The sequence below is a fragment of the Lycorma delicatula genome, chromosome 4 (assembly GCF_047948215.1).
Source record: "Lycorma delicatula isolate Av1 chromosome 4, ASM4794821v1, whole genome shotgun sequence".
Lineage (NCBI taxonomy): Eukaryota > Metazoa > Arthropoda > Insecta > Hemiptera > Fulgoridae > Lycorma > Lycorma delicatula.
This window is the reverse complement of record NC_134458.1, coordinates 169,648,512-169,674,151: the sequence shown is the minus strand read 5'-3', so window position 1 is coordinate 169,674,151 and position 25,640 is coordinate 169,648,512. Positions and strand designations below refer to the sequence as shown.

General features: G+C 29.6%; 2 protein-coding genes across 8 annotated transcripts in view; both read left to right on the top strand.

Annotated features, from left to right (window-relative positions):
• LOC142324067 (CBP80/20-dependent translation initiation factor) overlaps positions 1-18,921 on the top strand; it is a 162,280-nt gene extending 143,359 nt beyond the window's left edge. For 3 of the 7 annotated variants that reach the window (XM_075364692.1, XM_075364688.1, XM_075364693.1), the window contains 3 exons: positions 3,692-3,820; positions 9,909-10,181; positions 14,277-18,921. In XM_075364692.1, coding sequence (XP_075220807.1) covers positions 3,692-3,820; positions 9,909-10,133 — 354 coding nt within the window. In that variant the 3' untranslated portion in view covers positions 10,134-10,181; positions 14,277-18,921. Of the gene's footprint in view, positions 1-3,691; positions 3,821-9,908; positions 10,182-11,920; positions 12,056-13,014; positions 14,246-14,276 lie in introns of those variants that run through there. The other 4 variants (XR_012756204.1, XR_012756203.1, XM_075364689.1 and 1 more) reach the window with 4 other exon arrangements.
• Positions 18,922-22,696: 3,775 nt separating this feature from the next.
• Positions 22,697-25,640, top strand: part of LOC142324066 (RUS family member 1) — a 49,988-nt gene continuing 47,044 nt past the window's right edge. The window contains exon 1 of the mRNA XM_075364686.1: positions 22,697-22,716. The gene's annotated coding sequence lies outside the window, so the exon portion shown is untranslated. The remainder of the gene's footprint in view (positions 22,717-25,640) is intronic.

Sequence of the window (25,640 nt, the reverse complement as noted above, 5' to 3'; positions counted from 1 at the left end):
TTCTGATATTACAGGTCCTATGTATAAACAGCGTGTGGGGTGTTATAGAGCTTGTTTTTGGGCTCCGAATACATTGGTAGTGATAAAACTATACATGTAGCTATCAATCTGACATACGGTATAGCCACAAGATGGATGGGAATCCGTTTCATCCCACTAGGAAGCTGGAGCGGTCACTGGTGAGGACAGGTCGTTCTCTCTGAAGTTCCACATCACCCCTGAATATGGAGATAGAAGTTGCTGGCTTGACCACAGCTGCTGCAACAGAGTTAAGCGCTTCTCCGGCAACCAAGCGCCTTCATGTCGCATCCTCAGATGAGGATGAACGTTCTGGCAGCAACCTGGAGACTCTCTCGTAGCTAGGCTGGAGTTATTGGCTGATTAATAAAGTCAGTATATAGAGCGCAGCACAAAGCGTGAGATTAAGCTTCTAGATAAAGATCTTACTCTACTGGCTTTGGAATTTAGAGAATTATGCGAGTTATCTCCATCGATTGATAAGATAACAATGGCAACACAGACAGACGTGTATTGAGAGCCGGATTTGGCAGTTAAATTGGAAAATAGGGTCTGACGAGGAACTTCTTCACTTGGTCGCCCGGCATTGGCCCTCGGAATTATTGGCCCCTACTGAAGTCATCAATGAGCTGGCTGCTACTGATGAGTGGGTGCTTCTTGTGGATTTGGCAGGCCAGACTGATCAAGGCTTGCATGATCGGCGTTGTCTGGTAGCCCCGTTGGCTCCTTCCTTGTTCCAAGAGCGTAGGGCTAAGCAAGGAGAGGTGATTCCAGAAAAAATGGAGGGATCTGTACTCCTAGGTGAAGAATCGACCCTGGTTGGGGGCTCAACATATATGGTTTTTATGACTCCAGAGAGGAAGAGAGAGTCTGTATGGCTGACTGCCTGAAGCCATACCTCCTTGTTCTCAATGAAGCGAGTGACCCAGTTTTCAGTTTTTCTGGCGACAAAGTCAGACACTCATCCCAGAGACTCTTGGCCTACCTTGATAGGGGCAGGACAAAACCAATTAGAATTTGCCTGACAAAGCAGAACAGTTCTGTAGGTAGGAGCAAAACCACTTTCAGTCCAGTGCATCAAGACACCAAAACATTCGTCTTGAGGTCTTCAGGCAAGTCATATGCTGACTTGCTTAAGTTGACGAAGGATTGAGTATCAATTAATGAAGCTACAGATGTCTTGTCACTTAGGCATGGAAATAATGACGAATTGATGATAAGGGTGAAAAACGTTAAGGCGGCAGAAACCTTTAAGTCAATATTACAGACCAAGGCTGATGATTTTCAGGTGAACCTTCAATCGAGGGCTGACCACTGTACTGTAGTACACCTGAGTGATATCGATGCCAGGACGGAAGAGACTGATGTCAATGAAAGTGTTGGAGGCCAACCTTGGCCGGGAGGAGGAGTTTAGGCTGACTTTTCCCGCTTTTGGGTCCATGCAAAAAGCTACATTAATTATGCCATACCGTGCAGTCAAGAAGCTAACCGTAAACAGGGTTCAAGTAGAATGGGTGCAGTGCCGCGCTGTTATTCAGGATGCTGAGGTAAGATGATACAAATGTTGGGAGGTTGGCCACGTGGCATTGAATTGCACTGGTGTGGATCGCACAGCCTTGTGCTTTAATTGTGGTATGCCGGGGCATAGAATGAAGCAGTGTGAGGTAAAGGCCAGTTTCATGCTGTGTGGCTCAGCGGACCGCTGGTCATTGAGCAGGGCTTGTCCTAAACGGAAATGAAGATTCTCTAGTTGAACACCATCTAGTTGCCAGGAGTGAAAGAGATGTTATCTTTAAAGCGAATAGTTCAATAGTCATTGTTGACAAAGCAGGGTTTTATCTCCCCGCAAAACTAAACCAGTAGTCTTGACTGGAAGGAGGCGGCTAGAGCCTATGCATGTTGAGGTGAAGGGACACTCCATAGTTCTGGACAGTGAAGTAAAATATTTAGGTTTTTGGATCGACTCTGGGTGTACATTTTCTGCACATGTCAGCCAGGTTGCAAAGAAAGCTGAGAAGACCATCAAGGCTCTGAGTAGGTTACTCACAAATGTGGGTGGCCCTAAATCTTCCAGGCGTAAAATATACTTACATGTAGTTAACTGTATAATTTTCTATGGGATCCCTGTGTGGAAAAAAGCCATGAGTTCGAAGAAAAATGTATGACATTAGAGAGTTTACGAGGTGTATGGCCCTGAGAGCAAGCTCCGCATACAGGACTGTCTCGGCTGAGGCAGTCTTTGTTATAGCAGGAACACCACCAGTTGAGTTGCTTGCTAAAATGAGATGTGCAACTTATTCAGGTATGAAGAAAAGCAAGGCATATGACCTTTTGTTAGAGCAATGGCAGGTCTGTTGGAGTAAAGTGTCCACCAGTGCGTGGACTAGATACATGGGTCCTGAGGGGATTTGGTGAGCTCAGTTATGAGCTCACACAGTTCCTGACGGGCCACAGCTGTTTCCGCCAATATTTCCATAAGTTCAAGAGAGTGGATGATAACGCATGTTCATATTGCAGGGACCTGGATGACGTGGAACTCGTTGTGTTCTACTGTTTATGTTGGGAACTCTTGAGGAATAATTACAGATATCTGGGTCCTCTCACACCAGATAATATAATAGAGAAGATGCTTTACAACGAGAAAACATGGGATATCATCTCTCGTATGGTCACCCATATTATTAGGAGTAAGTAGTTAGATTCGAGGACAGAATAGTCTGAGAAAGTCCTAAATATTCCAGCAGCTAGGTGAAGAATTAGACTGGAGAGCGAGGGGGCGATGGACAGCCTACAGCATAGCCATAATTCATTCACACTTGCGTGGATGGACTACAGTTATGATGCACGAGGATTCTCGAAGGCACTCCCAGTTATGAAGGCACTCCGTGGGGCTGAGAGTGCTTCATTGTGGCTCGGCCCTAGTGGGGAGAAGTGGTGAGGTAGGAGTTTTAGTCGGTAGGGTGCAGGCATACTTAACGCTCTTAACAACATCTAGTGGAACCTGTGCAAGTCCAACACTGCCCCATTTATGGGGCGTGCGTAAATGGCATTTCTCCCAATAATTAATAAAAAAAAAAAAATGCGTTGGTCGCATTTTTTCTTCTAAGTGGCAGCCAACCATATCTGCATGCTGCCGTCTCTGAACTCTGGTGTTGCTTGGTTCAGCCGTTAAGAGTATTCCTTAAAAGACCTTTCATGATTGACTGTCAAGGGATCACCTGGTGGGACTAGGTCTCAAATTAGAACTCTAGATGTAATCTTGTGAGGTGATAAGTGGGTATGACTTTCTGATAGATGAAGTTGTTTGTTTAGATTCAGTTCACCAAACAAATTTCAACTATTTGTTTCAGATATATCCAGGAGCACCTTATGGAGGTTCAATCTGACTTTTGTTAAAGTTTTTATTTTGGAGAAAAGTTAAAAAGTTGAATTCCAAACATTACTCATTGTTGTATGTTTATAAATATAGAAAAAATAAATGAAAAATTTGTTATGAAAAAAGAGATAAATATTTTTTTTAGGTCTCTTCAAATTTACTGAAGTAAAGTTTATTTTCTAATGATTATTTTGTTTGCTTATTTACTGTACAGCATGTACTACACCCATTCCTCACAAATCCTGAGGTGCAACTTTAGTAACATTATTTTTATTATAATTTTTGTTTCTTTTATAGTTAAAAAGAAGTCAGTTGCAGTTAAAAACACATTATGATGGTGTTCCTCCTCCATTACTTTTATTAACACTCTTATCAAAATGTTGTCAAGACTGTTTGAAACCACCAGCAATTCAGTCCCTTTCTGAGGTATGCCAATGTTTTTATTATATATTTTTTTTTTTGTTAGTTTTTGTGTAAAACAAAGAATATCTACAAAATCATTTTACCAAAGAATACTTAAGGTTTTTATGTCCAGAGATAGTGTTTTTTTAATAATTTTAAAGGCATTTTTTACTTAAGGCATTGAGATGAGTATCAGGTAACATCTAGAAAATGTTCTATATATGAGGTTTGATAAAAAAGAACATGGAATTTTTAAATTCTTTAGGCTGTAAAAGTCCAATTGTCAAAGTTTTTTTTTTTGTTGGGTTGGTATTCTTGTCCCTAATGTATGATTACATTGGTTACCATATTGAATGCTTAGTTTTTTATTGGTTGTTGAAAAGGTTATACGTGTTTTGGTATGATCAGCCATTTTTAACTTGCGAAAAAAATGGAACAAAAAATTTGCATTAAAGTTTGCTTTAAGAATTGAATAAAGTACAGCATTACATTCAAAATGTTGAATGTTGCTTTTGGTAATTCTTCTATGAATAAACAAGTATTCACAAGTGGTACAAATGTTTCCAAGAGGGCTGTGATGAAAATGATGGGTGCCCTGGACATCCCAGCACATCAACTGATGACAACATCAAAAAAGTGAAAAAAATAATTACGGACAATCGCCAAATCACAGTCAAAGAGTCAATAAGGATTACTAACTGGAAGTTCTTTGCCATTTGTGTGAAATAGTCTGAAGAAAACGCTCAGATTTGTGGCAAAACAATTCATGGCAATTGCATCATGATAATGCACCTACTCATACTTTACTGCTTATTCGAGAATTTTTGGCCAAAGACAAAACTATTATGATGTCTCAGCCTCCATATTTGCTGGACATAGCCCTCTGTGACTTCTTGCTATTATCCAAGCTGAGAAGAACCATGAAGGATGATGTTTTGCCAACATTTAAAAGATAAAGACAGAATCTCTGAAGAAGCCAAATGCAATACTGGAAATTGTGTTCAAGGGGTGCTTCAAAGATCAGAAAAAGCACTGGCAAAAATATATTATACCTGATTTTTTGAGAAAAACTAAACATCATGTATTTTTTTTATCAAACCTCGTATATCAGTTTAAAAGTGTGTAATACAACTTTCATGGCTATAATGGTTTATATGATAAAAAAACAATTATGGTATTGTAAAAACACTTAAGGTAGTAGAAGAGCTGTCAGATGAAGTTGTTTTCTTTAAGATTAATGATGTTCCGTAAACAGCCATTCCCTGTAATAAATTAAGTGAATGTAATACATGCAGGATTGAATGTCATAAACTTTAGTAAATTACACGGTCATATATGATAGCATTTTCTCAATAAAGACAGCAACTGGAAATCACTTAATTTTTCATTTTCCCTAGTTTGTTGCATCACATGTGTTCTTAGCATGATTATGAAACTTTCAGGCTTGTCATATGTTGCAATAATTACAGTATTTGTGGTTACTGCATAATGATTTCAGAAATGAAATTGATATTCAGTTAGTGTAGCTAAAATATTTTACTGTGTCACTTATAGACTCGTACATTTTCATTGTTACACTCATAATAATCATATTTTACTTTTCCTATTGTGTGCTAACTTTAGCCATTAATTTCAATTTATTGATTTTGATAATACTATTAAATGATAAACTCGTTTCAAAACTACTAGATTTATTTAGCATTAACTATATTTATTAAAAATTTAACGTAGATTTGGTGGTAAAGTAGAGACTGATTTGCTCTGCTATAACCATAAAATTGATCATTGATAATTATTTTGCAATTCAAAGCTACTGGTCCTTCTTATTTACCACAAGAATAGAATTTTATAAATTCTACTTTTATACTATAAATGTATTTATATCTTAAAGCAAAATATTAAACTCCCATAAGTTGTAATATAAAATTTTTAATCATTTGAACAATGGCTTATGACCACTACTGGTCCATCTATGTTTTACCATAAACTTATTTCATTTATTCACAATTATACAGAGATATCAGAAGAATCAAATCATTATGAACTAAGAGAATAGTTTTTATATAAGTGAGAAGTACTGTACAGGCTTATGCTTGTCTACATAGCTCTTTTCCTGGGTAGCAATGTAAGGTATGTTCTTTTCTTGCAGAGAGCCTGGATTACCAGCAGTTAATAATTGAAATTCTTCTCAATCCTTTTCCATTCCATTGTTGTTGAAATTATCTACCATAATATTGTTATTAAAACACATGGTTGTGGTTGTATATAAATAATTCCTGTTTTTACTCTGACCTAAAATAGCAATTTGTTTTAACAGCTGTTATGTGAAATCATCTGACCAGATAATAAACAAAAAATAAATCTGTTCTTAAGTATACTTAAAATCTAATTTTTAATATAATTTATTGATGTAGTTAAAGAACATAAAACTACCCTTCCTCAAAAACAGGGTGTTTTACATTATTTAATTTGCTACAATTCTTACTGGTTTTTATAAATAAATTTAAACTCTCAAGAACATAATAGAAAAGAACAACATTGAATATGGAATAAAATCAAATTTTCTATTTTAAAGTGTAACTTTTTGTTTTTTGATGACTACTTTAGTGATATCAATCAAAAAGAAGTATAAAACCATTCAGTCAAAAGTTACAGTGTTACTTTAAAATTAAGAAATTCTTTTAAAACTTAAAAAGCATTTATACAAATATATGTTTAAACACATCCTATCAAGTATTTTTCATGATTTATTTAATATGTATATTTACATATTTGTTCACGCCTACAACCATGCTTTTTCAAAACAGATTTGTCTCTGAATTTTTTTCAAAATTAGTGATTATTCTTTTTTTTTATAAAAAAATATTATCTAGGAGCAAGTATTACTTTATCTTCATGGAACTCTATGGACAATTCCATCTTCAACTATGTGCAGAAAAAGAAATCAAAACACATTATGTAAAGCTTAAACTTTCACTCGATCATTTTCCTACTACATGAAGTTTCTTTTATATTTCCATACAAGACCTTTTCTCTATATATAACTTTATGCCTAGACATATTTATGTTGAGTTAATGTTTTTTGCAAACCATTTATATTCTAGATCTCAATGAAAGTGATGTGATGAACAAAATGTATTACAACTTATTTTTAAGTAGTATTCTTAATAGTGTTTCATATCTTACTGAATTCACCTTGTAGAATCATTGTAGAATAAAAAAAAAATATGTTCTGTATTAAAATGGGATATATAGAAAAAAGTGAAATCAACCAACTAACACGTATCTTTATTTGATTTATTTTTCATCAAAAATACACAGGACTTTGACCATACTTGACCAGTCCGCCAAAAGAGATTTCAGAGTAAGTTATACTGTTATTTGGAAATAGTTGGGCTGCTTGGACATGTAAAGTTTTTGTATTATAATATGCCTTTAGCATTTTTGTATATATTTTATATTTTCATTTGGCAATGTAACTTATAAATGTAGGAAAAAATTAGATTCAAACATCTACTCCATGCTGACAACGATTTTGTCACTTCTCTAACTTCAGATTGCGTGAAAGTTCATGTATACTACTTTCTTGGACCAATATTTGTCCTTTCTTTAACTTCAGGTCATTCCAGCTTTATTTAAGATGCAGAGGATGCAGAGCAACCTAAATTACCTGAGTATAAAGCAGTTTTTCTTGAGTGAATTTCTAATATAGAGCTTCAATCTTCTTGGAGTTAAAAAAGGTACTGAAATGGTTTTAATGGGAGAACTTGTCTAATCCGATTTTGTGTGAAATGCAAACTATTCAAATGAAAAGATAAAAGTTAAAATTAGTAAAATATTGAAAACTTAACATAGTTATATAAACTTATATTTTTTAGATGCTTCAATCTCTTTTGGTGGACCATCAAGTATGGACCAGCCATGTGTTTTCGATTGAAAATAAATCTAGTAACTATGTGGATTACTTGGTTGATTCTATTTTTTCTATAGGGATCCTATTTTACAAAACATATTGCTGTTTATCCTATGACGAATTTTCTACAGGATGAATTCAGTAAGATATGAAACACTATTTAGAATCAGTTGTGATGCATTTTGCACGTTACATCTCCTTTGTTAATATCTAGTATATAAATGGTTTTCAAAAACCTCAACATAAATATGTTTAGGCATAGAATTTGTATGTAAAAAAAAATATATTGAAATGTAAAAAAAATTCATGTAGTAGGAAGATTATGAAAATTTAAGTTCAACAGAATGTGTTTTGATTTCATTTTTTGCATAAAGTTGAAGATGGAGTTGTTCATAGAGTTTCATGTACAATTAATAAAAATTTCTTATATTGAAATGAAAAAGAAATTTTATGTAGTATGCAAATTATCGAATGAAAGTTTAATCCACAAAGTAGTACAAACCATTATATCATATTTGCTCATAAATAATATTTTTGTAAAAAAAAGAATGAGGACTTATTTTGAAAATAAATTATATATATATAACCTCACCAAAAGCCTTCTGTAACATCTTCACGCCACTTTATTCCATTTTTAATGCAAATTCTTTGTTCTGCCATTTTCAAATAGAATAAATTGCTGCTAGTAATAAAATACATCTTAATTACTTGGTGACCAGATTTTAAGTACACATCTAATTTGGGTGAAAATTAGGTGTGTACTTAAAAGCTTTTTTACTTGTTTATTATTATTAATTATAATAATACTATTCCAATTGTTTATAATTTTGGATACATCGGGTGCAACCACCACATGGGGAAAAAGTAGAATTCAGTCCCAAAAGATATACAGCATGCAGAATTAAAAAACTCTTGTTATTTTTTTATCACATCTTATATATTATATTAGGACATTTTCTCATTTGGTAGGCATGAGTATGATTATTTGATATTGTAAATAAAGTTACATGCTTGTTCTTTTGAATATTTAATATTGACTAAAATGTAAATGTTTCATGAGAAGGGATTGTTAGAATCTGAAGTTCTATGAATTTATTTCTATAGTTGTAATCATATATGAGGGATAATATCGTAGCTTGTCTACTCTTCTGCAAGTTCTTGTTCATTATTCGTATTTGGAGCATGATCCCAAAATAAAATATAATTTATCAAATGATGTGAATATTAGCAAAATTTATTTTTGAGCTCGCTAAAATTGATAAAGTACCCTACAAGTAAATTTTACTATTGATCTATTGAGTTACCTGGTTTGTATGGTATATATTCTTACATTTCATTGAAGAATCAACCATTAAAGCTTGCACATGGTAATATGAAAATGGACATTTTTTAGTGTATGAAAAATTCCATTCCTGACCAGGATGTGAACTCGGGACTTCTGGATGAAAGGCCAAGACGTTATTACCATTCTGCTGTTGAGAATGGAAAATATAATTTCTAACAATTTTATTCCCCTAAAAACAGCATTTGTTTTTTTTTTTATTTACGATTCGTTATGTATTCTGAACCGGTCACTATGGTAAGTTTATTTTGGTTTTTTTTCTGTAGTAAATTTTTAAAAAAATTTCCTAGAAGATAGAAGCTACTTCTTGATTTGGTTTGTTATATCCACAATTAGTTTATCAATTTTAGCTTACAGTACTCTTAATTAATATTCATAATATATTTGTTGTATTTTCCTTCAAAGTTATTTCTTTTTTCTTTTTATATATTTATAAAAATCTAATTATAACTATTTTAAGTCCTGTGCTGATATAAAATAGTGTTTACAGTGTATTGTTTCACAACTGAAAGGGATGTATTAATTTTCTATACATATTCAGCTCATTTAGTACTCATTCTTCATTTGCTTACTGAGCCTGGCATGTGGGATATTTGATATTCTTCAGATTGATTATGCTATTTTTGGAACTGGTTGTAATTATTCTAGATGCAAACATTTTTTATTCTTGATCAGCTTTTTTATTATTTTTTTTTTTTTTGTTTGAATAGGAAAAAATACTTTACATAAGGGGAAATTCTTTCATATACCAGGTTGCAGTTAGTATATTAATCATAATATCCTTCTTGTTTATTATTATTACTAATTATAATAATACTATTCCTATTGTTTATAATTTTGGTTTTCTCTTTTCATAGACTGAATGCTTGTTTTTTGTTCTGACTTCAATCGGAAGGGATTTAGAACAAGAGATGCCAAAAGAATTAGAACAAGTATTAGCTAGCGTAAGAGATGCATTTTTAACTGCAGTAACTACACCGGCTATTAGAAAAACTCTTCTCCAGCTAATTGAGTTACATGCAGCTAAATGGCAGTTACCTGCATCTGCTGTTATGTATTATTATCCGGGTACTTCTCGTTAACATTTGTTGTAAATATCTACTTACAGTAATAAGAATATTCAATCATACGTAAGTATATAATGATAATTTATGAACTGTTTTTGTTATAATATTTGAATAGTATTTTTCTTTCTTTTTTTTAGAATTTTTGTTATAAAATGCCATTATGCATATCATTTAGAGAACTATTAATTTAAGTTTAAGTATTGTAAATGTACTTGTATGTATTGTATTGCACTAATACATGTATGTATTACTTGTATGTAACAAGCCTTCAATCCAATAATTTTATCAGGTTGAAGATGTATCAGATTTACACCCAACACTGTGTTGTTACTCCACTGCTGTTGGAGCAGCTCTAGCGCTCTTAAACAAACTAAAAGGGCATAAATTTTTCCTAAATAATTTACTGATTTTATTCAGAAGTGTAAATACCCTTCAGACAACTAAACAACATAGAATATTTAAATGCATCAATAGAATAATTACAATACGACTATTTTACAGTTCTTTAAACCATCAATCAAAACCAATAGAATTGAATTTTTCAGTCCAAGACTAAAATTGTATTTTTTGGTAAGAAAGATCATGTAATGTCAAGATGGCATGCAAACTTTGTTCTGATCAGCAAGAATACCCACATAATGTGTACTTTATAGCTATACAGTACAACTATATAGCCAGGAAAGTAAAAGTATGTATTAAATTTTCATTAATATAATTTAATTTGGTCACTTCACTTAGAAACATGGTGCAATATAGCATCGCTGCCTTAACTGTTGAGCGGGACCTTACAGTACCTAGACTGCTTCTACACTGATGATTTTTATTTGCTTTCCTCCTAAAGTAAAGGAAGCCTTAAAAAAGAATAATTAGAAAATACCACAATATTTAAATTTTCATTAATTAAATAAGACCTAGGATGTTTGGGGTAATAAGGGATGCTAACTTTTCTAACACCGTTGAGTTTTTTATGCGTCCTTGTAGTTAGATACATTTAAAAAAAATAGAAGTAAAATATTGCAGTATTTTAATTTTTTATTTACCCTTTTTTTTAACTCTAGGAATCTGGGTTAGCAACTGACCCCAAACTTTTGATACCAAGTTTTCTACTGGCCCCCAGAAGCAGAGTATTCTGATTAATAATTGATTAAATACTTAAGTTTTGATTTCTGCTAGTTAATGCTGCTATAGTCCCTAGGAAGCAAGGAGTCCTAATATTCTTTAGGAATTACATATCCTTAAACTTCAAAAATGTTATAAAAGATTGGTTTGATATCACAACATTTCAATTTTTGTTATTTGATAGAGCTAGAAATGCTAGAGGTACTTTTCAAGAAGATGCTCGTAGTTGATCTGTAGTTAGTTAGTTAGTTGTTAGATGGCGCCACTGAAAGGAGAAAATAAATAGATAGTATATAATTTTTCTTTTTAAATACATACATTGTACTGTAATATCATTAAAATAATACAATGATACTGTAATAATAAAGTAGTAAAATAAAGTACAGTATTTTTTTAATACAGTAATATTTAAGCCATTTCATTATACGCGGAAATTTTCTGGAACATAACACCCACGTAAATTGAAAGTGCACTTTATAATGAATTTATATAAATAACTAAATATATATATAATAAATAAATCTGAAACTATAAATATAATCTAACCAAACTTAACCTACGCTCACTTCACTCGCTAACCTTGATTAGTGAGCAAAGGTTAAGTTTGGTCAGATTATATTTATAATTATACTTATTTATTATATAAAGTTAGATTATAATTTTAATTTATTCTCTCCTTTCAGTTGTACCATCTAACTTACTACAACTGACTAACTACTGAACAGCTGCTGTCATCTTCTTGAATAGTACCATACTAGAGAAGCATTTTGGGAGCCTGAACATCTTTGATATCATTGAGTTTTTTCTTGTCCTTAAAGGTAGATAGTTATGTTTTGACAAAATATTGTCATATATGTAATATTGTCAAAATATTGTTATATATGACAAAATATTGTCATATTTTTGTTTAAATATGACAATAATAACAAATTTTAGAATCCTGAAGATGCGAGGGGACTTAAATACTATGACCCTGTTGTCACTAGTTCCTGGAAATGAATGCTTTTTTTTAAAATAAGAGTTTTAATATTACAATATTTCAGTTTTTTTGAGGAGGATTAAAGGGCCTGGGACATCAAGGCACAGGGGTCTGACCTCTTGTGCTCATTGAGTTTTTGTCACAAAAGGTTTAAAACATTTTGAAAAAGAATGATCCGTTTATCAAATTTCAATTTTTGTTAATTTATATAGAGCCAAGAGACCCAATTTAGAGAGTAATGTAATCCAAAATCTATTTCTCCTTGAGTTTTTCTTTAACATTTGTTCATGTTCACAAAGTAATCCACTGATATTTCATTCCGATCTGATCTTCAGGCTGTGTCAATAATTTCCCAAATCTCTATTTTGTAAACATCTTCAGATAGATTGCAGTTAATTATTTCAGACCAAAACTTTTATCCCACACTCTTCACATCTATGTGATGTTTGGATTCTATATGCCAAAGAGTTTATTATAATTTTTTTGTCAAAATGTTTTGTAAAACTTGTAAGTTTTACAAACAAGACTCAAATATCAAATAGTCTTTGCATTGAAGCGTACAGTTATTGCACTATTGTTGAAATGGTGTGGAATTGGAAAACTCATCAACTCAAAAGTTGTTAATCTATTTTACTGGAATATTTACTCTTTCTATGACTATATCATTGTAGTTGCAGAAAGTTTCCATATTTAACATTTATCTGTAAATATAGGCATATACAAAATAAATCATTTTTTTCTTAATGTAAATAAGTTGTTTATGAGATATTATATATTTAATATTTTTTTGCCTTTTAGGCTGGAGACCCGTGTACTTAGGTTTATGACTTCCTTGTCAATTAATTGAAAACAGTATACTCGAATGTGATAAGTAATTATTCACATTTTTAAATTATCAGTAACTACATATCGGCATTTTATTCAATTCTATTAAATAACTTACATAATTAGAGTATAGAATAAGTTTCCTTTTTATGATTTAAAACTTGTATTTATCTTAAATTATTTTTCTTAAAAAAAATAATAAATAATTTTAAGTCTGCCATAAAAATAAGTTTTAGATTAAAACATTTTACAAGTACATCATTATGAAATCACCTCGGATATGATAAGTTACTTTACATGACAAGTTACATTTACCAGAGAAATCACTATCATATAAATTATTCTGTACTCTACCTACTGTCATTAACAGGTTTCATTTGGTAACCAGATTATTACAATATACTTAACATAATTTTTTGTTGATATATTTTTCTACCCTCCAAAATATTTTTAGCTGTTTGTTTATATAAAAGATAAGGCTATTTTTACGATATTCTAAATATTACTGAACTAATGATAATTTTGTCATTTTTATTGATAAGTATGTTCTATGATTAATATTTTTATTGCATCTTTCATTATAAAATTATTTAATTAATTAATAACATTATATTATCAAAACCTTTTGATGTGACGGAAAACTTAAAGTTTTGAAGCAAGTATATATTTCAAATTTGTTGCTGGTAATATTATCATTACAAACTGGTGTCTAATGCAAAACTGGCTGTACCATATGTATAGCAGGAATGTATAACTCTGTTAGAGTTATGAATTTATACAGCATTATTATTATTATTATAACAGTGAGAATACTACTATTTGTTATAAAATGTAGAATGTTTAACACAACTTAAATGGGCATTACTCTTACCAAATTTCACTGAACTGATTTTTTAAATGTTGTGTTTTATTGAAAATGTATCTGCAATAATATACGATTTTTCAGAATTTTTTGTCAGGATTTTTATTCTTATAATCTTCATAATTTTTACCTTGTGTTTACTATAGAATATCACTGTTAAGTAGGAACTGTTATGTTTTCCTCTACAGAAACATATTCATTTAATGTTGTCAAGATATTTCATTTTCTAGATTGTAGTTGTAAAGTTTGTGGTGTTAGTTCAACTTTTTTTTGTTCATATAATGAAAATGAGAAAAATTCAATAAGAATGTAAACAGTTAAATACAAAATGATATAAAATTTATAACATTAAACTTCTTTTTTTTTTATACAGATGGAATTTGCCACATTAACTTAAAGCTGTGTGTCAGAATATGGTATGAAATCTTGCAATGAGTGAAAATCTGTACCTTGACTATAATCTGAACTCAGAACCTTCTGAATGAATATTTGTATTATTTTTATTTCATGTAATTTTAATTCATTTTTGCCTTTTATTCTCCAGTTCTGTTGTTAAGTTCTTTTCTTTGAGTTTACAAGTAGGCGTTTTTCAGGTTCAGGACCTATCAATGTGACAAATTGGTAGTTTCTGTGTTAAGTGTTTTGCAGTGTACAATTTACAAAAAATAAATATGAATTTTTTGGGAAATTGTGCTTCTCTACTATTGTTTCAGGTGAAAGTAAGTATATGAAAAACTGAAAGTTGCAAGGCCATTTTATACATCTAGTTCAAGGAAATGCAAGAAATATGTGATCACTAATACTGCTTTTCTAGAGGCAGTTTATTGCCTGTCAGTTGCTTAAATTTAATTAAGATAGATTTTTCCTGAAAGTCCTTGAAAAAATCTGAACATCAGTAAAATTCTCAGGAACGGATTATTGAATTCAGATTTCTCAGCATAAAGTTGTTTCTTATTAATATTAAATGTATTTTCTTCAAACTGTTGCATTACGTTTTATATTCTACTTGTAATTAAAGTAATACAGCTATCTCAGTTGTATCATAAACATTGAGTCTAATTTGTATCAGTGACAGCTTTTTTTAATAGATGGGTCATAAAAACTATTGCACTTCCATTATTAATTAAGAATCATTTTATTGGATGTGGCCTTAATTTGAAATTTTGATGTATATGATGGCCTTTACTAATAGTCATTAGTATTGATTAATATTCTCATCCATGCTGTTCAGTTAAAATTTGAATGTTCTCTAGTTGTAATGCAAGCTGGTTTTACATTGGTTACCATATAGTTAAGGAAACAGTTATTGATAATTTAAAATGTATTTTTTTTATATAAAACAGCTTGTTGATCTGTATTAAAACATTTTTATTTTTATATTGTTCTTCCATTGAAACTGTTGAGACTTGAGCTGATATTAAGTAAAATAATTATTAAAAAGGATTGATTTAATTATTATGACAGAGCATTACAGTGATTATAATATTAAAATTAAGATAAAGCAAAATTTTTATTACTTATTTTCAGTATAAAATACTGTTAGCTTCATATATATTTTTTTAATCGGTTTGAATATATATACTTGTGTATGCATATAATTTTGTTTATAGTACGTTTTGAATGTATATACTTGTGTATGTATATACTTTTGTTTATAATACATATATAAATACATGTGTAATTTATACATATTGTTTATATTTATTTAAAAATGGATAAACAGCAAAGTACCGTTTACTGTAATCAAAATAGCTTTTATTTTTTACAATGTATAATATTATTAAATTAATGTACAATAAAATGGATTTCACAGTAATTGTAAATATAGATTTTTATTCACTAATACTAGTCAATGTTTTTGTAATATATAACTAATTTAATAAAATTCTATTTATGTAATGTACTGGAATATTTAAAAGTACATATACATTACACTGATTAATTTTATTCAGTGCATAATTTTGACTTTTTTCATATTGAAATACATAATTATAAATATAAAATAAAATTTATATTATCTGAAAAATAAGATATATATATATATATATATATATATATTATCTGAAATATATCCTTGAGTACAAATTTGTACTCAAGGATATATTTATCTTTGGTTATATTATAATACAGTTTTCTTTTGTTTAACACAAGTTGAACATGAGATGTGTCAGGAGGGGGACCACATACTGAACAGCGGCAGAAATCTGCACATCTCTAAACTCACAGTAGACACACTTTCTGTTTTATTATTTTATTATAAAAATATTTTTACCCATTTGAAACTAAACAAAAAAAAAATTTTAATTATCTCTATTTTACTTGATAAACATATGCAAATACATATTCATTGATGACGCATGTCTAATCTCGTCTAACATATATTTATTATGTTTTGCATTCTATTTAAATGTGTTAAATACTATATATAAAATAAATAATATGTGGTTGGAATAGGCACATTTACTTTATTTTCTTAACTTGGGTTACAAAGTAGTAAGCAGAAATATAAAAATAAGAAGTTATTGCTTACTATTCTTAGAGCTCTTGACTTTAATGACATTTGTATTCATAAGCTGCCATCTGTTATCAAGAGGTAAAACCTTTTAAAAAAATAATAAATTCAAACTTTAGCAACAGGGTGATATTAAAGACTTAATTACAACTCATTGTAAACAACATATGGAAATTTTTTAATTTTGTTGCACTCTTAAATTAATGGTGTTATTTATAATTAGTTACTCATAACTAACTGCATTTTTGATAATTATCAGTAATTAACTTGTTAATTGATATATTAAATTTGTATTAAACTTTTATCATAAAATGGAAAAATATTAAAACTACTAACGACACATTCCAAGTTTTGAAATTTGATCTAATATTTTGAAATAATCACAATTTATGATTCTATTTTACAGTTTTTGAAAATTAAGCGAATTGAAATTGAATTTAATTATTAATGAAATAAAATTTGTATTTTTACCAATTATTTATTTTAGCATTATGAAATAAATAAATGAAGAAACTAGTCAGTAGATACGGTAATGTTTTTTAAGCTGAGTTTAATTGTTATATTTAGATGCGAATTTCTTTTATGAAATAGTCATTACAATAATGTGTTAGTTTGTATTGTTGTAAATTGAAATTTTATGTTGTTAAAATATATGTATAATAAATATTTTTATTATAATTCCAATGCAGTTATTTGGTTGAGGATTACATTGCCAATTTTTATGACTGGAAATCCACTGGTTAAGGAGGAAGAGATATATACTTCTACTTTTTATTCTGAAGAGATAGCCATTAGATAAATTTAATTTGATGTAAAAGGGATTAAGTGTACTATAAGTCAGTAGAGAAAAGTTGTCTATAATGAGAAAAGTCTATAATGTTGTAGTAGAGAAAAGGCTTCTATTTTTACCAGTAATATGAGCCATTTACAATATAAGACAAAGAGCTGCAGTTATTAACCAAGAATACATGTTAATATCAGTACTGTTTGTGATACTGAGAATAAATAAAGATCCTTGAAAAAATCTAAATTTTACAGGATAAGTTATTATTTTCTGGCATGTTTAAATTGTGTATCGATTATTCTATCTGAAGATTGAAAAAATAGACTTCAGTCATTGAGATTTACCACTTTTCTGCAAGGTAGTCTTATTTTTTCAAGCATGAATGGGAAGCCATTGATGAATGGCATTGGAGTTAAATTGTGCAATTAAGTTTATACGTGTGTGCCCAAAAAATCTCTGATGAGCTATAAGTAACCATTTAATATTTTAACTGTCTGAAAAACTGATTATAAAATTAATAAAAGTAAAAATATCATTGTATAAAATTTGTTCAATCAAATAACTGCTGTAATTATATAATAGTAATAAAAAAACATACATACATACTATGGAAGACTGAACTCTAAGTACCTATAAGTGCTATATTAACATAGCAGCCAGAGCTCAGTCCAGCATATTAAATACTACTTATTTTTTGAGATAAAACAGATATTTTGATTATATTTTTTATCATTTAAAACTGATGAGATTGTCTTGGATATATATATATATATATATATTTTTTTTAAGGGACATGATTATTAACAAGCATTATTACATTAATTTATATATATATATATATTGTACTGTGTGAAGTTTATTTAATATTATAATATTATCTGTAAATATTGAATGTATTATTTATTAATATTGTGGTGTTTATGTCCTATTCGGGTCCAAAAGTTAATTTTTATCAAATTTAATTTTTTTTTCATGTAGTTAAAAATTATAGGTAAATTTTTTAATAGGCTATAATTATATTACTATAAAATATATTAATCAAAATGTTTTTTTTTTTAACTTATTAGTTTAGAGTTTGTTAATTTATTATAAGAATTTAATTTTGTTGAATGTGAGATAATTTTTAAGTGAAAGACTTGATTAATAATTTATGGTATTATTTTTGTGGTTTTATTTCTTTTTATTATTTATTACTATAATAAATATATCTTCACATTGTTGCTGCTATTAGATAAGTAATTTATCAGATGTGTTTCCTTTTTTTTATGAATAATATTATATATAGTTTTGCAGTAATTTTTTTATAGTGTGATATATACAATAATAACGTATTTACTGTTTTATTTCACCTTTATAATAATTAGTACCATCTTGTAGTATCAATAATACTGCTAATTTATCTGCCCTTGTTTATGTTTTTCACCGATATGTGCCTTTGAAGTGTGCCATTAATCTAAAATTAAACGTACTTGTTTGTGACTCAATACTCGTAATGTTTTATGCGAGTTTTGTTGTTCATATAATTACATCAGTACATAATATGCAATAAAGCATTTCTAATTAATCACATAGAAGCTTTTGGCCAAAGTTTTTATAGTTGTTGATAATGAATTTTATTTTTGTTTTATTCTATAAAGTGCATACCATTTTTATTTATTAACAGGTTCTATGTAATTATTATTTTATTTTTTAGTTGTAATAAAATCAATTTTTAATAATCTATGTAATTTTATTTTTTACTCGCTGGTTTAATGGATTTGCATTATATCCTTTTAAAAAGTGGACTGTTACTTCATTCAGTACATTGAGAATTTGAGCTAAATGTCCAGAATAATCTTGAGAATTGAAAAAGTCTGTTTGCTCACAAAGTTCTTCTTGGTTTTAGAAAATATGATTCCAGATTTCCCTACACGATTTTGAAAAATTCTTAAATATTTTTCAGCAACCTAAAAGAAACATTTTGTTACATTTTTATTTTCTGAGTTCATTATATCTATAATCACGATAGAGTTATTAATAAGTAAGGCTTTTCAATATTACATACTCGGATTTATGATTACATGAGCGTTTTAAAGTATTGTTAATTAATCTATTTTTAATTTAAATATAATTTTCTTTTTGATTTGTCTGATTCAGTAAGTGTCTGTCAAGGACAGTTTTTACATGTTCACTACACATTCAGCAATTGGGAGATATTCACACATCTATCTCTATAGCTACTTTTATAGTTACTATCATATAGACATGTCCGTTTCTGCTGGAGCTGAGGTAACATGTTATCTAAGTTGGATTTTTAATGTAGTAGGAATCCTATACAATGAAAGAATGGTATAGCTCCTAAGGAAGCTCATACTCATTTTTTTGAGGTGTTGTTATCAATGCTCGGACACAAAATTACTGTAGTAAATTTTTAAAAATTTACCTTAAAAATTAAAATAGTGTAAAATATCTAGGCGGTATTGTAAGTGAAATAAAACCAAAATAAAAAAAATATTTAAAATCTTAACATAAAACAGTAAAATTGCCAAACATCAAAAGGCAGAAACATATTAATCAGATTTTTGAATTCAGATATACAGCCTTAAGAAATCATAGGACATCAGACAACATCAATACATTGTTGCATAAGATACTTTGTATGTTAGCCCCTGTTTAAACTTCTGATGCAATGCCACATAACAGACAGTCCACAAGTATGTGTACTGTCAGTTAGCAGTCGCAGTGAATACAAATGGGTGCATCAGTGTGAGTCATCAGATATAAATGAGTGAGCCTAGTATGCTCGGTTCACAAACAGCAAATAATAACCTCCTGACTATGGTTATTCCTACATGAGAGCTCTCATTTGAAACAGTGTGATTAGTGAAAGGAGGCTGCAAACACGTCTCTTGGAATGTTGGGCTAAGTATGTTTAAGACCTTGTTAATTGCAAACTGCTCTGCAATGAAAACACTGATGATACTGGGAAAGCCAAACTTGCATATCCTATCATTAACCATGAAAGCACAACCAACAGAAGCATCTGGATTCACGCTATTTACAATATTCAAAACATTTTTCATGGGATAAGTGGATTTATGTCCTTATTTTGATATTGACCAAGACTAAAGCAATAAATCATGAGTGAAGGCTGTGTCGAGCATCTTCTGAGCAGTGATTCATGCCAATGAATATACCATGTAGCCATAGTCTTAAGTGGGAACAGACCTGAACTCAGTACAAGCACGCCATGCATACATGATCAACTCCCCAAAGAGTATTTGATAGAACTCCCAGTATGTCTAGCATTTTTAGACATTTACCCTCAGCTCCTTTAAATTTGTTATCCACGTTAGTTTTTGGTCAAACCACAATCCAAGAAATCTAAACCATGTGCATGTTTCATCTGGTTCACCATGTAAAAACAGTTGTGGATCAACATGTTCCCTGAGGTGTGAAAAGCAAATGCATTTCGTTTTCTCAGGAGAAAATGTGAATTCTGTCATTTTACACTATGATTCTAGACAGGTTATATTGATTTGGAGTAGCCTCTCACCAATTTCTATATTATTTATGGCTACGGCAAATAAGCTTACACTCAAGAGAGCTTTGAAAACTCAGGGTGTGTGGTTGACAGTTGTTAACAATGGTTTTGTTACATTAATTGTATACTGCCATAATAGTTGTCAATGCAAAACAGTCGCAGTAAAAAGTTGTCCTTTCTTTGTTTTGCATTGGGGAATGCCAAGTAAATCCATAAATTTTTCAGGTCAGCTGGTGATGGTCTATCAGATTACACTATACAATGCATCTCATTCTCTTCGATCATGCATGTGATATGAAACTTGTGAAATAGATTTAAACTAACATGCAGAACTGCTGGTACTCTAGATTATGATATACAAGGTGTGTGAGAAAAGTAATGAGATTGGTAACACTGCAAGCAATCTGGCAACGCTGTGTCTACCAGCCTGTGCTAGAGTGGTTTGTTCATTCCTTCCACATGCTCAGTACGAGTTTCAACTTCGTTCAGCCAACACATTATTTTTGACAGCGTCATCAGTGAAGTTGTGTTTTTGCTGTGTGTTATGAAAATTGAGCATCGGAATTTAGAGCGATGTTATGCAATAAAGTTTTGTGTTAAACTTGGGGAATCTGCAAGTGTGACTTTTGAAAAGTTGAAACAGGCCTATGGGGAACATTGCTTATCAAGAGCACAAGTCTTCCGCTGGCACAAATCATTTTTGGAAGCCCGAGAACATGTTGAAGATCAACCTCGCTCAGGGAGACCTTCAACTTCAAAATCTGACGAAAATGTTGAGCATGTGAGGGTTCTGGTGAGGAGACTGTAATTTAACAATAAGGATGATGAGTGAACAGTTAAATTTAAGCACTTTCACCGTACATCAAATTTTGACAGACGATTTGGACGTGCAAAAGGTTTGTGCAAAATTGGTGCTGAAAAACCTCACAACGGAACAGGACAGTTGAAGAAACATGTGCATTGATCTTCTTGAGAGGATTGACAATGACCAAGAATTCTTCAATCGTGTGATAACAGGTGATGAATTCTCGATATTTATGAACGATGCTGAAACAAAGCGGCAAAGCGAAGAGTGGCACACTCCGTCATCTCCTCAACCGAAAAATGTCAAATGAGCAAATCGAAGATCAAAACCATGCTGATTTGCTTTTTTGACAGTAGGGGTATAGTGCATAAAGAATTTGTTCCTCCAGGACAAACTATCAACCAAGTGTTTTACAATGGTGTCCTTAAAAGGCTAAGGAAAAGAGTGATTCGCGTGAGACCAGACATTGCAGACAAGTGGATGCTTCATCATGACAATGCTCTGTATCAGACAGCCATTTCCATCAGGGAATTTTTGACCTCAAAACGCATTCCTATGGTTCCTCAACCCCCCTATTTACCTGATTTGAGTCCTTGTGACTTTTTCCTTTTCCTGAAATTGAAACATGTCTAAAAGAACGTCATTTTGGAACTCTGGAGAACATTCAAAAGACAGTGACCGCCCAATTTAAAGCCCTACCAGTTGAAGCCTTCCAGCGCTGCTACCAGGAGTGGGAACAATGACTCTGTCAGTTTATAGCTGTCCAAGGGAACTAATTTGAAGGGGATAATATTGTTGTTTGAAAAAAATAAAAACTTTGGTAAGTAAAAAGTCAGTCTGATTACTTTTCTCACACACCTCGTAGATGACAATGACAAATTTTTAAATTGTAAAATCTGATAAAACTTTTGCCTGAAATTTAATATATTTTTCAATTGCTACTCATTCTTTCAGTGGAAGCCCTTTTCACTCCTACATTAATTACTTGTCTATAAATTACACTAACTTTACTTATGAAAATTATTATATTTATTGTTAATAAAATAATTTGTTCCTTCTTTTCATGGAACATCAGATAGATCCAAAATGTCATCATTTGAGTGGACTGAAAAACTTAATTTCTGCTGACCTAGGATGTTTTGTAAGAAGGAGAAATAAAACTAGTCTGAATAACTACAATATTTAAAAAGTAGAGCAATCATTAAGTTATTTATAAGTGCAGTACATTATTATTAATGTGTTTATTTGTGTGTGTAAATAATTTTATCTACTTTTTTTTGTTAGTTTATTTTTTTTTTTTTATTAATTTTATACTAATTTTGGTTTAATTATTTAAATTTTTGGCCCCTTTACAACCTTACATATGAGTTATTTCCATTTGTTGCATGTCACATTTACAAACTTTTGTGTTCTTTTGTCTCATTTGTAGCTTTTGTTGATAATTTCAGGTAATAATAACCTATCCAGTTATTCATCCTTAAAAAAGAGTGCGATTCGTTTTTCTTACTTCAAAGTCAAACGCTTTTTCAAATTTTTTATAATCATTTTGTTTATATAGTGTGGCTAACAAAAGAAGACTTTCTTAAGTTTGGTTTTTATTCAAATTACAAAAATAACTTCTTTTATAAGGAAGTTTTTTTATCTTATTTTATTTTATACAGAACTTGTTTGAACAACAAGAAAATATTGTTTTAAATAAAACAATTTTATATATACATAATGTTTATATATATGCACTTTCCAAGCTCTGCAACTTATTAAAACAATTTTTGAAATTATGTAGTTTAATATATGTTAAATGGAAATGATCAACAAAACTGTTGTTAAAACCTTCTAATCCCTCCTTGAATACAAACAATTTTTTTTTTATACAAGGTAAAGCATTTTTATAATGCATTTTGTATTATTAATATTATCAGAAATATTACACTAACAGTTAAATTTTAAATCTTATTCCATCTTCAGTAATGAAAAGCCTATAAAAATTTATCTTAAAATCTTTTCAAACAACTAATAACATTTTATAAGTTTTCTCGATGAATTTACTAAAATGCTAATTTTGGGGATGATGAAACTGATTTCACGTCGTAAACAATTATATTTAAACCATAATTTTACAATTAGAAGCGTCTCACTAAAATTGTAAGCCTGAATGATTAATAATGAGTACATTCTCATCTAGATAATATCTAGGGATTTCTTAAAAATATCAGAACATGTTTTCAGGTATTTCTGTACTGTACAGCTTACATAATACCTTTAATTACCTAAACATCTAAAAAAATCTTCTGAATGATTTATTTAAACTTAAGTCTTTTCTTTTTATAAAAAACAATATTATTTTTAATGAATTTTTAAAAATAGGCCAATCTACATACTTAATTTACTGCATACTTAAATTATGTACCTGAATATTTAAAATTTGTATTTGAACAGATTTATATACTTTATAATATTACTAATCTTAAATAGGCTATCATTTTATGTAATTTTTTTATATGTATTAATTATGAAAAATTCATCAATCCTTTTATAATAAATGCTAGTGCAGTTGCCTTACTTATTTGTAAAATAGCATGTTTAATCATTTTTTTTAAATATATTTTTATCCTAAATTTAACAAAATAATAGTAATTAATAGTAATTTTTTAATAAATGAAATTATGGTAATATTAAAATATATACTAATAAGGAGGAATTCCACTTAAAAAAAGGCAAAGCCAGATTTATTTTATGATAAATTTTATTTACAGTATATACAAAACAAGCCTTATAAAAAAGTTATTTACAAACTTGTTCATTTAAAAGTATAATTTTATAAACAGTACTCCCATCGATAACATTTCACTTTTATTTTTATGTATAAGAAACAAAATATAATTTTATTTTAATATTTGTTAATATCAGAGAGTTTCTTAAGTAAATAATATTTAACTTCTTTCTGAAACTTAATCTACAAATTCAAAAAAAATTTTAGTGTACACTAAGTTTTATTAATATTTTAATACATATTAATTGAAGACGGTAAATTATCCACAATCATTTTTAACAATAAAAATATTACAATTTATTTCAAGCATGACAGTAAAACTGCACATGTAACATTGAACATATGTTTAGCATTACAGTAAAATGTAAATGCTTCTAACTCTTGTTTACAGTCATATTCTACTTTATCACTTAGATTTAACATTAAGTTTATATGTTTTTGATTAAAATATCCTGTTATTAAAAATTTAAAGTATAAACTTAAAAAGTGCCAATAGAGTGACTGACAGAATGTTTTTTTTTTAAATTCAATTAATATGGTCTAAATCAAATCAAATATATTTCAATTAAACAATTTATTTAACTAAGTGAATGTATGAAATATAAAATAACAGAAATTTATTATTATTATTATTACACCTGTATTTTTTTTATTATTTTTATGCTTTCTCTTATTAAATTTAAATACTTATCAGGAATTTGGCATATATAGAAAAACATACATACAGTAAAATTTCAACTTAATGGCAATACAGTTTTCAGTTTTACAAAGAAAATTAGTTGTTAAAAGGAAATAAAAGTAATAATATAGCCATAAAATATTAAACTTTTTACATTACCAATCTTTTTTTTCTTTTTTAAGTTATTTATTAGAGAAGAGACTATTTTAATGTGTAAATACTAATGATAATTTTTATATTTCTTTCATTAAACCAATCAAATAGATGCAAGCAGTAAGGAATGTTCATTCTCATATAAAGAATATTATTCAATATAAATAAAACAGGTACATGAATCACTAAGGTGATAAAATAGTTAAGCAAGTCATTAAGTAAAATAAATAAATAGATTCTCTTCTGCATCTAGAAAATGTAGTTTGCTTTTGCCAAAAATCAATAAGGTTATTTTGAAGAGGAAAATATAAGTGTACTACAGTAGATTGGGTTTGTTTAAAACAATTGTTTTTAATGTGAAAAAATTCCAACAAAGAAATCACTCAGTTTAGAAAAGAAATATTTTTTAAGAAAATTATATTTAAAATAAGTGGCACATTATTTATATTTTAAGAAAAATTAAGAACCATTTACTCAATAAAATAATAAATAGGCTCCGTGAGAGAACATC